Genomic DNA, 15,263 nt, shown 5'->3' with positions numbered 1-15,263 from the left:
TAATTAGCACACCAGCTCCTCCCTCTGGAACGGTGGATGCACTGCTACTCATGATCAAAACATTGTTTTAACAATGTTTGAAAATAGCTTCGTCACGACTCCCCGCCGCAGTCCCTTTTACGACTTTGACCCAGAGTCAGAAGACACTGTCGCTCGTGAAACACCTCCACAACGGACGTTCTTCTTCTACGGTTCAATGTACGCAACCGGATGTGCCCGGACTAGTGCCCGGAGCAGGAGGATCCGCTGTTCAGGAGAACTGCTGTTTATGTAACCGGACCGGGTTTTTTCAGCGATCTCGCCCGAGATTACAATACAACACAGTGTTCTCAGCAGTTGTTTGTTTCGAACCTTCAGGGCTTCATAAATGAGGTAATGGCGCAGATACACACCAAAAAAACCATTACGTTTATTGGAACTTCCAGTATAGGTCCGCTTTAATCACTATCATTGCATTATCATCAGTGCAATCTGACACTTTTTCTGCCTGAAAGTTTGCAAGTTTCTCTACTCAGTACTCGGAGATATTCAGTCTGGCATTGTTTTCCGCCTCAACACAGTCAGCAACTCCTCTCTTCCATTCGTCCCTGTCTCTCTTTTCTCACTCAAGGCCTAGAGCATTTATAACTGAAGTGCATCTTTGTTAAAAAAGAAAAAGAACTCAAACTCTATCATCGCTGTCATCTCATCATTTTGCTCCTCCACTTTCTCATCAAAAGGAAAGCTTCACATTTCTGGCTTCTTTTCTATCTGTTTTCGTGCGTCTCTGAAGTCAAGTCTTCTGGTGTGCAGCTGAGAGCAGCGCTGTTCTCGTGTGAAACTGAATAGTCCCCAGGTTGGGGCTAACTGAGGACAAAAATGTGAGGGCTCTGGCCACAGTGACTCATTACCGCTGCATATGACACCTCACTGTGTGACTCAGTGGCTCGCAGAATAAGTGCACCGTCTACATGTGGAGATGCAGGCACTGTATATAGGGGGTAATAGCAGCCCTTGTTATTGGTAGAGTTTTGTCTCTGTTTGTTGATTGTGTCTTACGTCAGTCGTGGAAAGTGCTGATGAGACAGTTGAGTGAGCAGATTAGCTTTAGTGTTTGTCTTTTTCTTTTTTTTTTTTTTTACAAGGATAAGACGAGGCAAAATACCTGGGGGAGGGAGAGCGGTGTGCCAGCATCACACTTGAGGGAATAACAGGGTGGTGTTGGGCCATCACAAAAAAACTGTGCTGACCCATGAAGATACAACATGACGCACGATATGACACTCTCTCTCACTTTTGCCTCACGTAATAATGCAAATAGTGGTGGGAACATGCCGTAATTGCACATCCACAAATTGATGCACTTCAAATATTAAAAAAAAACTATGTTAATGAAGTTATTCTTTGTTGTAAGTTGATCTTTATTTTGTTTTCTTTGATGTTAATAAGCATACAATGTAATGGGGGTGGGGGGGGCGTATAACAGAAACTACTTGAGAATCACTGGATTATAAGAAGGCACACAATCAACAATGAATATATATATGCTCATGTACATAATATACACTTTTAACTGGTATGATCATATGTCACACAAAGAAGTGTATCTTGTATGGAAGTTAAAATATGTTTGTCAGAATAGCAGAGGCCCCCTGATTGTATTTACACAATTTAATGATGGTAAATAAAGTTAATACATCAACTTTTTATGATGAGAAAATTAAACTAAATGTACTGTTTGCTGTAGTAATAACTTTAATGGATGCATTTGGAAACTTTTTCCACACACTCCCTTTAATAATCCCTTAATTTAAGTACGTACACACAACATTACAGTGGAGAAATAGATGCTCCATACATTTTAAATACATGGTGAACAAAAACCAGCTTTACGCACTGAAGTAGAACACAGTTAAAAGTTGTGTTTTTCAATGATTCATTCTTACCGTCTTCAGTTCAGACCCTTTCACTTTAATCGACCTTTCCTCTGACGTTGCACTGGAGCCTCCACATGTTTCTTTTTTTTTTATCTTGTCATTGTTAATCTGATGTAATCCATGATGGTCCGGTATTCCGGTAGGTTTTCACCTCTGAGAGTGAAACCTGCACCTGAACGCAGCACCGCGCTGCTGCTGCTGCTGCTGGTGGTGGTGATGCCTCTCCTGTGTACGCGCACGCACCTTCACGCACGCGCTCGCACACGCGTGGTGGTGGTTCCGCCCTCGCTCTTCCTTCTTCACCTCATGTCTCCGGGGCAAAGTTTTTATATTCCTCTGCAAGCGAGTGGTGGTTTGGTAAATAGTGGTGGTGTGGGGGTCGATCGTCAGTGTTAGGGAATCCAACAGTTTTGCATTTGTTGAAGTCACTTTTTTTTATAACATTACTAAAGTAAAAGTCTTAAAGTTTATGACATTTACTGTAATTAAGTATAGCATGTTATTTTCTGATCTAAAATGTACTTCAGTGTTTGAAGTATTGAAAAAACTTAAGACTTAAGAACCGTACTTAAGAACCGTAACAGTAGTATTTGTACTTTTTTGTACATTACAACACTGCATTTTTGTCAATTAAAATATCATCTGAGGTAATCAAGAGGGAAATAAGTTCAACATATTTTAATATTTAATATTCCTTTGATTTGAATGTTACAGTTTAAAAAGTAAGGAAGAAAAAGGGGTAGAACAAGAATACACTCAAATTGAACAGTTTGGTGTTATTTCCCAAAGGTCATTAAATCAGTAGCGCATGAACAAGTCCAGTTACTGATCCAGCGACTTTTAGACAACTATTGCATGGATTAATGAAAATCTACACAGACTGTCTATTTATTTAATAATATTTATTAAAAAACATGTTTCAGTGAGGTCTTAAAAACATTTAATGAATGTGGATGTAATTTTATGCATCGTGAAACAGCTCGATGTAAACAAGAGCTTCCCAAAGTGGGTTCCAAGCACCAACCCATTGGGTTTCTCACTCCTGGTCCTGGGGGAGCCACTGTCCTGCATGTTTTAGATGTTTCCCTGCTCAAACACACCTAAATTCAAATGGTCAGCTCGTCAGGAAGCTCTGCTGAAGCCAGATAATGACCTATTTATTTCAATCATGTGTGTTGGAGCAGGGAAACATCTAAAACCTACAGGACAGCGGCTCTCCAGGACCAGGAGTGAGAAACCCTGCTTAAGGGTTGGGGTAATTAAATATAACGTTATGCTTTATTCGGGCAAGACAACAGGTGAGGAAACGTTGAGACTTTTGGATGTTTTCAGACTGAGCTGGAGAAAATGTTTGGCACTTAGTACAGACGACAGGCTGAAAGAGTGGAGTTACTGCACAGCTTAAGCCTTGCCAACCCTGAGGTTACTGCTGTGCACTGTGTGCCACTTCAGCAGGAGCGTTCGTCTACACAGGCATCGAACCTGCTCTTCGCTCTCCTTTGAACACAGCTGTGGCTGCAGTTTATTTTGTGAAGTCGAGATCACTGCTGTCACGTTTGCAGAGACGGATGCTGCACATGAGGCATCGCTGAATCACTCGGCTCTCTTGTAGCTGAGTTTTGCAGCGGCTGTTTGAGCGAAGTAGGAGTTAATGAGAAGAAAAACCTAACATTTTTTGGAGTTTTTATGGCATCCAGGAGTAAAAAAAAAAGGCAGTAACCATATGCTTACTTGTTTCTATGAGGGACATCCTTGTAACATTATAGGCTTGCCATATAGCTCATTTTCAACTGTTTGTTGCCACTGCAGAGTCTTTACTGTGTCATCTTCACTGGAAACAATGGCTCAATAATGTGAGCACACTTATCATGTTGTGACAAGGTGTCTGAGGTGTCTGGAAAAAGTGTACATCTATACCTAGATTAGTTCAATGACTGCTGTGTGGGTGGCGAACCTAAAAAAAAATGTCATTGACACTAATATTTTAAGTATGTGCATGCGTGGGCTCTTGCGGGGAGGCACAGGAAGTTGATTAATATATAGCAAGCCTTATGACAGCAAAGCAAAGGGACCACCAATGGTGTGAAAAGTGTTTGCATGTGAGGTTATCTCTATCTCTGTGTCCAAGCTCAAATGGAGACTTTAGAAACAAGTAATATCCACCTTCTTCTTTCTTGTCAGAGGTCTGTTAGTGTTCTCAGTCAGGCTTTGACCACTTCCTGCACACACGCAGTCCTAACGCGGTACACTTTGTCTCCGAAATTGTTGTGGGAGCACAGCAGCATCTGTCAAAGGTAGCACATATTGCACACTGAGAAACTATGAGAGCTTAGCTTATTGTCTACACTTGTGCACACTCATACACACAACACTGGGCACAAAGAAACACACACACGCACACACTCACACAGACATTGAGGCAGAGCTGAGCTGGCTACATTTTAGGTCGTGCACTATTTTAACGTGCAATGAACTGTGTTTAAGGAGAGCTGCAGAGGGATTATACATTGACATGTTCATAGTGGCTGATACTCGCCTCCACACATATCATCAGATATAGTTTCTCAGTTGCCAAGAGGCTTTTGTTGTCATGGTGATAACCGAATTGTGGCTTTTATACTGCATGATGGTGCAAAACTCATGCAACATACACTTGCAGTTAATTCTTCAGCAATGACATTCATTAGAGAACTATTTGATGCTGCTGACACATTAGTTAGACGGTCATTGTTTTTGCTGAAATATTAGATTTCAGTTTAAACTTAATAACACTACTACTTAACACTTAACAGCATCACTACATTAAAATTAATTCTATTGTGCAGCTCAGGCAATTTAGGTAAAAGATTTATTGCAAGCAACTGGATCCTAAAAGTCTGCACATTTGAACAATTTAACTGTCAAAAACTTTACGTTTAGACAATAGTTCTCAATTTATTATAAATGATTTAGTTTAATCATTTTAGTTTATGACAAAATCCACTTTATTTGTAAGTTATAAGTATGCAGTTTCTTGCCAGTATACTTTTTGTACTATTGTAGTCTGCTAACCTGGTGTTGTTCAATAAAGTTTCGATTAAAAATGGGGCGGGGCGTACATTCAAGCGCCATGTTTTTGTGTTTTAGCATTCAAAAAATGTGTTAAGTTTGCTACAGAATTGGAATACATGTGTTCTTTTTGTCATACGGTCCTCAAAGCATTGCTATATTTATGAATAAGTTTTAAAAGAAAGCGTTTGTTTTTAGTTTAGTTTGTTTTTGAGAAGCAGCGGTACAGGTAAGTTGTATATTAGCTATAGTTAGTTAGCTTACTACTAGCTAACGGCTTAATAGCTTCATAATGCCATGAGCTAACTTTTGTATTAACCTCTCAGACTTGGAGTTTGCCTGGCAGTCAAACTGCCATTCTTATTAAGTACCATATTATGCTTTGTTTTGATAGGTGAAATTTTCAAAAATGATGACAGCAGATATTTTAGTTTATGACAAGATCCACTTTAGACATGACCCTAAATGGAGTGGTTACCTGATGCCTTCTGAGGGTGGAGGTGGAGGACTGCAGCTCTGTGTTGCCTGTGTCATTGAAATGCTTGAAAGCAAAGACATTTCGGTAAGGAATATACTGCATAAGAAACCTGCTTTATATGAAGTTTTCCTCCTACAAATGTCAATTCCTGCACTCTCTTAATTTGGTCACTTCTACTGTAGGTGTCTGTTATTCCAGCATGTCCTTTTCTAGGATTTACTACTAAATATTTATGGAAAATAGATACATACACAGGCTTTATTTACCCTCTCACATCTCTCCCCCTCCCTCTGTCTCTGTCATGCAGTCAGTGAGAAAGACTTTTGCCTTGTCTGCTGTCAGTGGGGTGCTGAAGTGTTCTTCAGGCGGTTTGAGAGCGCTGCTACGACAGGACCACCAAGTGTCTATGCGTTTTACAGCTTCATTACTGGGTGAGAAATTGTGTACAACACGATATTAGGGTGAGTGATGGACTAGCAAAGATGATTAGACACAATTTCTAGACTGTTTGGAGGGGCACTTAATAATTACTAAACAAGAAACATCTATTGATTCAGCAGTACATAGATCCTGCATTTGATATTGACCAGCACACACTGGCACCATTTTCTCTCGATATCTCACTGGCTTGAGTTTATTTGTATGGTCTTCCTTCTCCTTGAAACTAATATTAAACTGAAATAAGTAACACAGTTTCTGTAAGGGCCACAGACTCGGAATAAAATCTGAACTGAAAAGCATGACCAAGAAACAAGCATTGTACAATCAAAGTTCTGGGTTTATTCCAAAGAAGAGAGAGAGGTCAAATCTATGGTAGATCGGAGAACAGGGACAGGTTTTATCGAAGCTGACTAATGAGGGAATGGGCTGCAGGTGAGGAGATGAGATTATCACGATATAGCAAGTTTGCGAAATCATATCATGATACGAGCGCTTGGCACCATCTAGTGGACTGAAAAGTAAATATATATTTGTTTATGCTAATCCACAAAAATGTAATGTTTATTAACAGATAAGTAACAGATAAAAAATTATATGATATTGCCACACAAAATATTGTGATATTTCACTGTATTATGTGCATATGTTCATTCGACACATATATAAAAAATATTCCAGTCAACAACACATTAAATCATTAAGCAGGGAATAAATTGGCATGGTACTCAGTGCTTTACATTCACTGCAGTGATTATTCCACAGAATGTTTTGGTATTGCATTGTTAGATATGATTCGATTAAATCTAGACACTTAGTTCTAATTAAATTAATACACTGGGAGGACACGTGGTATAATGATGAGTTTGTAAACGCTCACTGCTACTATGGCGAGACAGTCAATACAATGATCATGGGGTAATATTTTCTTACTAAGTGCATAATCTAACATGAAATATGTTAGATTATTCTTTTTTTCCACCACTGCGCCTTCACTTTTGTACTTACTTCTAAGGAACTTGCTGCATATTTTGAAAATCCAACAGATCCAATTTAACATACAGATTATGGAATATCTGTGACTTTCACACAGGTTGCTTTTAGGTATCTACGGTGCCTAAAATGGTATTGCTATAATATAACCCAACTTGTCCCTTTTCATGTTTCAGTATTCATTTTCTCTCTTCCAGCCTTTTTCTTATTATACCTCAAGCCCTTTGTATATTTCAGTGCCTATCTGAAGTCTTCCATTTAAATCTCGTCTGTCATTACTGTTCTGTCTCTATAGGGATGCTTCACACCACAGAGGACCCAGTCATTGAGGAAAAGGTTCAGCAAGGTGAAGAGAGTGTGCACACACGCACAGACACCATCCTCTTTGTGTCTAGGATAATGGTTACTACTGGTAACGAAGGTGATCTTGCAGTGGCTCCACAACCAATTTCTAAATTTAACAGTTTTGACCTCCTTTGCCATGCTGATATTCTGTCACTTCTGCACCGTGCATAGCTGAGGCAAGTGTTTCTCTATAAGGAGCTACTGTATATGGAGATTTCCCTGTAGCTGGCTTTGATGCTGGCTTTGCAACAAACCAATTTTAGCACACATAGAGTACATTTTTTTGTTTAGCCACACTATAACTTCACCTTTTAAGATGCAGAGGTGTCTGGTGTGTGCCAGGTAAGAGTGTTTTAGGTTTGACAGTTGTTTTGTTGCTTGCACAGATAATGTGTTAAGAACACACTTTCAAGTAATTTGAGCCTTATACGTAAGCAGAGATGATTAGAAGAATTAGTAATTTTTGCACACACACACACACCAATTAGTTGATAGTAAATTTGTCCTCGGCATTGAACCTATGCATTTTTTACACATCAGTAGTGAACACACACAAGCCGCAGATAAGTGCTACCCACTGTGCCTGGGGAGCAATGGGGGATTGGGTGCCTGGGATTGAATCAGCGACCTTCCAGTTACGACCTCAATTCCTTGGCTCTTGGCCATGTGCTGTCCCTATGATATCTATGTGTTTGTGAAAGAAAGAAAAATGAAAACATTTCTAGCATTAGCAAAGTCGTCATGTCGAGCAACCAACTTAATGAGATCTTTTATTTTGGTTTTGACATTAGAGGTTGTGCTCCAAAAACACTTAAAAAATAATGACAATGAAAATAGTCTAAGAATCAGTGAAGAGGAATACAAAATCATAATCTGTCAAATATTTTAAAGAAAATCAAATGGTTCTGAATTAATGAGCACCTTGAACTGTTATTCTCAAGATGGCAGAGACTTTCCTAGAAGTGTGAAACTGGTGTTAATCAATGCTTAGCTGTGTTGTTTATGTTTATGAGGCGTGTGTGTTTGTGCATGTATTCACTTGTGTGTGTGTTTGTGTGTGTGTGTGTGTGTCAGTGCTGGTTCAGCTGCTGTTGAAGCTCCAGAGTGAGGTGCCATTTCACTTTGTTTTGGACGAGATAAACAAACAGGTGAGCCAAACACATTTATAGACATATGGCAAAACTTAGACGCACAGGCACAGAACACACTCAACATCTTAAAAATTTAACAGCCCTTGTGTAAGTAGCAGCATATCCTCCAAGGGTTGTTTAGTAAACAGACAGAGTGCTTGTTCCCTTCTGCCTGCTGCTGTGTCACCTCTTGGGGAGTAATAGAAAAGCCTCATTCAGCAGCTGATGCTGCAGGTGGAAAAAAAAGTGAAGCTAGTCTCTATACTGATGATGACAGGAAGGCAAACCACCAGGTAGAGAGGTGCAGACAAGTCTCATTTGCACTCTTACGTGACATGACTCTCATGTCTGAAATGAAGTGGCTCTGCAGTATTAATATAGCTGGATTTGTTGTCAATGTAGAGTAAAATGACAATGACAAAATTCTGTATACATATTCAAAGGCGTTCTAAGGTTGATCGCTGTATAAAGAGACTGCATTTAATACCGCATCTTTCCTGCTACTCTCTTGAGCTCTCCTTGGTATTACTTTCCTCATATTTTGTGTACATGTTTCCAATTGCTTCTGTGCAGCATTTCTAAAGTTGATCTTGAGCCTGACACACACAGCTTTACAGTGTGCGAGTCTCTCAATGGAGTTCTTTGATCCAGACAAGTTCCTTGACATAGTTCTTTGTCTGTTATTGGTTTTAAAGATTTTTTGCTTTCCTTGTCCAGCTAAGTGACCAGCTCAAAGTGAAAGGTTTCCGGCCAACATTTAACCTCCTGGGGATGCTGGTGGAAACGGTCCCCAATGTGGCCCATTGCCTGGTGACTCAGTATGGTGAGATGATGCATCAGACACCCAGTCACATCTCACTTGTACAGTTATACAAATAAAATCAGTGTGTTTTTCATGATTATTACTTGCACTGTCAATAAGAACAACTGAAATACAAAAGTCTATGATGTCATGAGACCGTTGGTGATATATACAGCTCACACATGTTGCCTTGGGAACTTTGTCAACAGTGGATGTGCAAGTTGACGTAACTAGAAGCAGAACGTTCTTGAACTGTGCACTGAGGTTAAGCCACAGTCAGTTACCCTGCCGAATTGTCTTTAGGCAAGAGGAGAAACCTTTATCAGCTGGAAACTTACTGCTCTGCAGCAGACCTCGACCTCTGACTTCTTTGTGCACATACATTTTCCTTTAAGAGAGAATAGATGGTGCACAAAGAAGCTTTGAAAAATCCATGTATTAAAGTAAAGCCGGTCCAGTGGAGAAAAATATAAAACAACACTTAAATTCTCTTTTTCTTTCATAGAAATAGTGTCCACTATTAAAATGATCATTCAACAGTATATAGTATTATACTGTTCCAATCAATTCAGTCACAAAACTGTATTATACATGTCCTTTACCCTGAACTTTCTCAATTCAATTTCTCTCGCTGTTATAACCTTTTCAATTTCTTTCCAACCGCATGAAATATATTGCGCTGTCCATACTTAAAATTCAGCCTGCATAGCCAATCCTCTGCCAACTCATGGTGGAAATATATCAAAAGTTGCAAATAGGCTCGTCCAGAATTGCCTTGAAATTCCCCACATATTTGTATCTGTGTAATGCGTATTGTTTGCAGCGTTTTCAGGCAGAATACGGATGCACTTAATCACGTCCTCTCACACAAATACAGCAATTTACTCTCTGCTATAACCACCTGCATGATGTCTGTGGAGTCACTGAACCATTACTCTGCTCCAAGCATCTTGTGTGCATTGTGTAGTGTGTTTGTGTCACGCCTGAGTGCTCGTCTTTTCACTCAGGAGTAATTGTGAACCTTGTGCAAAATAAGCAGGCATCATCATCATACAGTAGCTTTGCTACATGTTTTTCTCCCATGTATGTTCAGAGTATTACATGCACCTTTAAGCAGGTGCAGGTTGTGTTGTGTTGTTGTGATGGTGATGCATAATGCGGGCTGCCACTATTGACTGTGTGTACCTGTCTGTGGTCTGTCACTCAGCACGTCTCTGTGGGGCTGTTTGGACTAACGACAACAGCACGGCAATGACAACATGAGCTCAGAGAACCCAACACAGCTCAGTCTCTCCAGCTCCCTGTCTGCCTGCCAATCGAGCTGATTAACCCCTCTGATTGTCTCACCCTGTCTCTTTTATCTGCCTCAATTTCTTTTCATTCTCTTTCTCTTTCACCCTCCCTCTTTTTCTTTCTGCCTTGCTGGTTTCTTTCTCCCTCTAGTCCTAACTGAGCAGTGCATAAGACAAAACAGAGAAGATGAGGCATTAATAGCTTAGTTTCCATTAAAATACATCTCACATTCACAGAAGGATTAGGCTGCAACTTGAATAAGAAAGAGTGCCAAGAAACACGATGGAAAATGGTGTAATTAAAAAGTGTTTAGTCGCTCCTTCCTGTATTTTATTGTTGTAATATTTGCTTACTGCATTAATTGGAGGAAATGTTGTGCTTTCCCCAAATGAAGATGTAATAAAAGAGCACAAGTTTAGAAATTAAAACTTTACATTGTCCACCATTTTATTTTATTTTTCCAGTGCAGGAGCTTAAAAGACATTTCATTTCACGTGATCTTTAAATGTCATCTTCTGAGGTCTCTGTCGACATTCAATGATGGACACCCACTTATTAAGAAAGAGAACGCGAAAATACTGATTAAAAATAAGAGAGAAAGAAAATAGTAAGGTGATTAAAGACTTACTTCTTCATTCTATTTTACTATATATGTACTATAGAAGTCAGATGTACATACACAAATACAGAGATAATGGTTTTTGGCTCTTGGGTTATTTGCATATGCCAGACAAAAACGTTTATTATTATAAACACAGGGAAGACTGGAGGCTGGAAATTTAAAAAGCCAGAGAAGAGACAGATGTGTTTTTATGTACAGGGCGAAGCACAGAGTGAAGGACAACAACAATGTACTGTGAAAATAAATGCGGATAAGTAGATGGACTGAGAGCAAACAAGCTTTAACAGCGAGAGCAAAAGAATGCACAAGGCTAACAGAAATTCAAATTATTGTGTTGTTTCTGTTCTGTCAAAGAAACAAAACATGTTTCAGGTCTCTGTCTTTGTATGTGTGCATCATAAAAAAAGTCAGACTTTTATTTCCCCATGTTAACTTGGTCTTTCTCCTTTCATCCTCTGTCTCTTCCTGACACTCTCCTTTCTTCATGCCTGGCCTTCATCTTGGCTGCCTGGTGTATTGTGGTTTAATCAAACATGTCTGCGAGCCTCTCTCCTGCCTCACACATTGGTGTTTGATCTGCCTCAGTAAGTAGCTTGGCTCGGGCTTGGCTTTTCCTCCTCCGTCATCTCTTTTTGTCTCCTCTACGTTCATTCTCTGTTCCTCGGTCTCCTTTCAGCTTCAGTGCTGCCTCGCACTCACCATTGCTAATTCAGTCAAACCTTTATCTTTACTTCATTATCGTCATTTGCCCAACAAAAAAAAAAAAAATCAGCTGTCTTTGCGTGTGGCTCACTGTCGATCATGTGTTCCCTTATTCTTTCATTATTAATTGTATAATGAATAATTCGATTTTATGCTGCAGTAGTTTGCCAACAAGTATTATCTTACTTTAACAGAGCTTGTGACAGCACATTCGTCCTTCATTAAGGCATGATACTTTGACTTTTTATCAATCAGTCATTGGATTTGTTCTGGATTATGTTGATGTGCTTCTGGGTTGATTGATTTGCTCACAGATTCACTGTGTAATGAAAATGAAATCTCAGTCAGCTTAGTCTTGTGCCAACATCCTTCAAGTGCAAAAACCTTTTAATTAGACATTTTTATAACAAATATGTTATCTTCAAAGTTAGAGTTAGTGCACAAATATCAAACTATTCACAGAATGTTTCACTGAATGATGGCGCCATTAGGAAGACTGATGGCTTCTCTTCACAGATGAGGATACTCAATAACACGTTTTTATTAAAGTGACTCATGATAAAACATTGAAAAGATTATTTTCCTTTTCAAGTGAGCACTTCAGTAGCTTATGTCCCTTCTCTACGTGTATGTCTCAGTGGCGAGAGGAGAGCAATACTTTTGAATTGGAAGTGTATTATTTGTCACTCCGATATTCATTATCTACATTTAATTAATGCAGCTTTTCAAGGTAGACCATGTTATTTTGGCTAAAATACATTTTGTACAAAGTCGAAGGAAATAAATATACCAATTTGCTCTCTTATCCATTTCAATATGTATGTATTTTAAATTGTCGCCCGTCTTCTTCTGTCTGTCTTGTCCTCAACCTTGCATTCGCCGTTCACTCTCTCGCCTACTCTTCTCTACTGTTACCTGTCTCGTTTTATCTTTCTCTTTTGATCTACATGAGTGCTTCTCCACCTCACCCCGTCATTCTCTCATTTTTCCATGCTCGTGCCTGCTGTGCACAGATAAACAATTTCCTATCCTTCTCCTAATATTGTTTTTTCGTCTCATTTTTTTTTTCCCCACCTGCTGTTTTGTTGTACTCTCTCCCTAATAACCTAAAAGTCTTCAATATGTTCATCTTCAATTTTCTCTGCCATTGTTTAATGTCAATAACTGTGGATTATGTTAACATAAAATCAGCTATTTGTTCTCAGGGGTTCGGTGCTCATCCAACCTGTCAGCTCGTTGGTGGACTTGTTATTTTCCTTGTCTTATTAGTTTATTGCTTATTAGTTTTCGGTGTCTTTTGCTCTCACCTCATCACACAAAGAATGCTTTTTTCAAAATCTAAAAAGACGGTTATTCTGTAAAAATCTTTTATCTTGTTTATGTGTTAAATAATAGATGCTCCTCTTCCCAATCTCTGTCTACCAGCACCCTTGCTGGAGCATATGTGCTCAGCCTTGCTCTACCCAGATGAAGCACTGAAGGCCTCAGTCCTCCACGTCTGGCTCAAACTGTTCGGGACAGCTGGGGGATCGGCAGCGCAGTCTATACCTCTTGGCATCAGGGAGAGAGTGTGTATCCTGTTGACTCAGACTTTGGCCAATGCAGGCTCTGCACATCTCATCAGAAATTGTGTCGGTGAGACAACTACGCCAGTTATATTTATTTATTCATGTATTTGAATATGTTATATATGAGAAAATCTTCTATATCTTGACATGCACAGATGGCAAACAAAGCATTTTTGCAAGAGCGATCAGGGCTTTTCCTCTGATACAGTGAATGATTTTGACATTGTCACTGTGACTACGCATCAGCATCTTCAGTTGCTCTAATGAGTCGTTCTTTTCACTGTCACTCGTTTCACATAATTTGTCTAACGGTTCTCATTTGTCAGACTTTAGGGCTCATCACGTCAAATACATTGTTTTTGTTCTGCAAAGCCCTGAAATGTAAGACATCCCCGTAGATTTTTAAGAAATAGTAAATGTTTAATCGAGACAAGAGGGTATCATTATTGTCCAGATTATTAGTGCAATCTCGGCATTGTTTTTTTTATGTTGAATTTGATTTATTGAGGAAATAATGAAACCAGAACAAAACAGGAATCAAACTGTTTTAGGTTTTTTATGCCCAGAAGATAAATATGAATCATGTCATATTACCTTTGCTTTTAGCGGTCTGGAGCAACGCCAAAAGAAGATGTTTTTTTAAATACTAACTCAAATATTAATTTTCAACAACCATTACCACAAGGCTAGTGTGGAAAATACATATTGTAAGTTGACTAAAAGTGCTGATTTGATTAAAATTAGATGAACTTTTGAGCTGGGCATAACAACCACTTTGGTAAGACTAAAGGCTATCATGAATTTGTCATGTACAAAATATCATGTAAATGGCCTCTGTAAAGCCTATAAGCCTTATTATAAATATGAGTTCTTCTACATACAGTACATAACGTTGTTTCTGGTCATTATCTTTTTTTATTCCATGTATTTTTCATCTGCTAGGCCTGCTGTGGCTGCTGGTAAAGCAGGGAGAAACGGTGTCAGTTCTGATGAGACGCCCTGACAGTCAGACGATGTGCGATGAGAACCAGGACATCCACACCAGTGACAGCCAGACCATCTGCCAACACCAAGAGCAACAGCCTCTTGACCACAGCCATTTGCCTCTCATATTGAAACAGGTCTCTGTACAAACATCCTGCTCCCAAAACCAAAACCTTCATTCTGACTCTGTCCTTAATCATAACACAAAGTTCAAAGCCTGGATTAATGTGCCTGTGAGTGAGGATTTGGAGGGTTATAACCTAGACAAATATTTGTGCTTCATGTCTGGGAAATCAATGTGGAGAGTATGTCCAGTTAGATCAGCAGTGTGTTAGCTGTAAAACTCACTCTTAAAGGTACAGTGCGTCAAATTTAGCAACATTTATTAGTGAACTTGCACGTTGCAGCTGAATATTCTTAGCATCTACCTTCTTTCCCAAGTGTGTTGGTGAACCTCTGTAGATTTTTTTTAGCATTAGAACTCAAAAGATGTTCAGTTCATTATGGGCTTTTGTAAAAATGGGGTGGTCCAAAATGGCAGTATACTTTTTATATAACAGTTTTAATATTATAACTTTAGCCCTTTAAGTAAATAACTTCAATCATACTTGAATCTGACTGTTAATCAATAATCAGGCGTAGTTGTGGTAGAAATACAAATTAGAGGCATTTGAACAGCAGCAGTGCAACACTTAGTGTAACATGGCAATATTATACTGCACTGTTTAAAAAGACAACAGCTCATTCAATAGTAAATAATCACTGGGACTTGAGTTACGCCTAAGTAAGTCAGGAGGCATCATTTGTCAACACAAGTCATAAGTTTAAGTCTAAGGGGCCATGGGCAAATCTATTTCTTATGCTGAATAAATATTGAAGATTACAAAACAAGCTACAAATCCCCGAAAGTTCTGCTGATTTTCACTCAGGGTACTGACTGAATA

The 15,263-nt window shown here is 39.1% G+C and overlaps 1 protein-coding gene across 1 annotated transcript in view; it reads left to right on the top strand.

Moving 5' to 3' along the window:
* Window positions 1-5,376: 5,376 nt before the first annotated feature.
* Window positions 5,377-15,263, top strand: part of mei1 (meiotic double-stranded break formation protein 1) — a gene marked incomplete at both ends in the record, with an annotated part of 42,302 nt that continues 32,415 nt past the window's right edge. The window contains 7 exons of the mRNA XM_083896541.1: window positions 5,377-5,526; window positions 5,750-5,873; window positions 7,169-7,219; window positions 8,293-8,366; window positions 9,066-9,171; window positions 13,193-13,402; window positions 14,278-14,456. Of these exons, the coding sequence (XP_083752667.1) occupies window positions 5,377-5,526; window positions 5,750-5,873; window positions 7,169-7,219; window positions 8,293-8,366; window positions 9,066-9,171; window positions 13,193-13,402; window positions 14,278-14,456 (894 nt within the window). The remainder of the gene's footprint in view (window positions 5,527-5,749; window positions 5,874-7,168; window positions 7,220-8,292; window positions 8,367-9,065; window positions 9,172-13,192; window positions 13,403-14,277; window positions 14,457-15,263) is intronic.

The sequence above is a fragment of the Microchirus variegatus genome, assembly GCF_963457635.1.
Source record: "Microchirus variegatus genome assembly, chromosome: 10".
Lineage (NCBI taxonomy): Eukaryota > Metazoa > Chordata > Actinopteri > Pleuronectiformes > Soleidae > Microchirus > Microchirus variegatus.
Note: the sequence above shows the minus strand (reverse complement) of the source record. Positions and strands in the feature narration are given on the sequence as shown.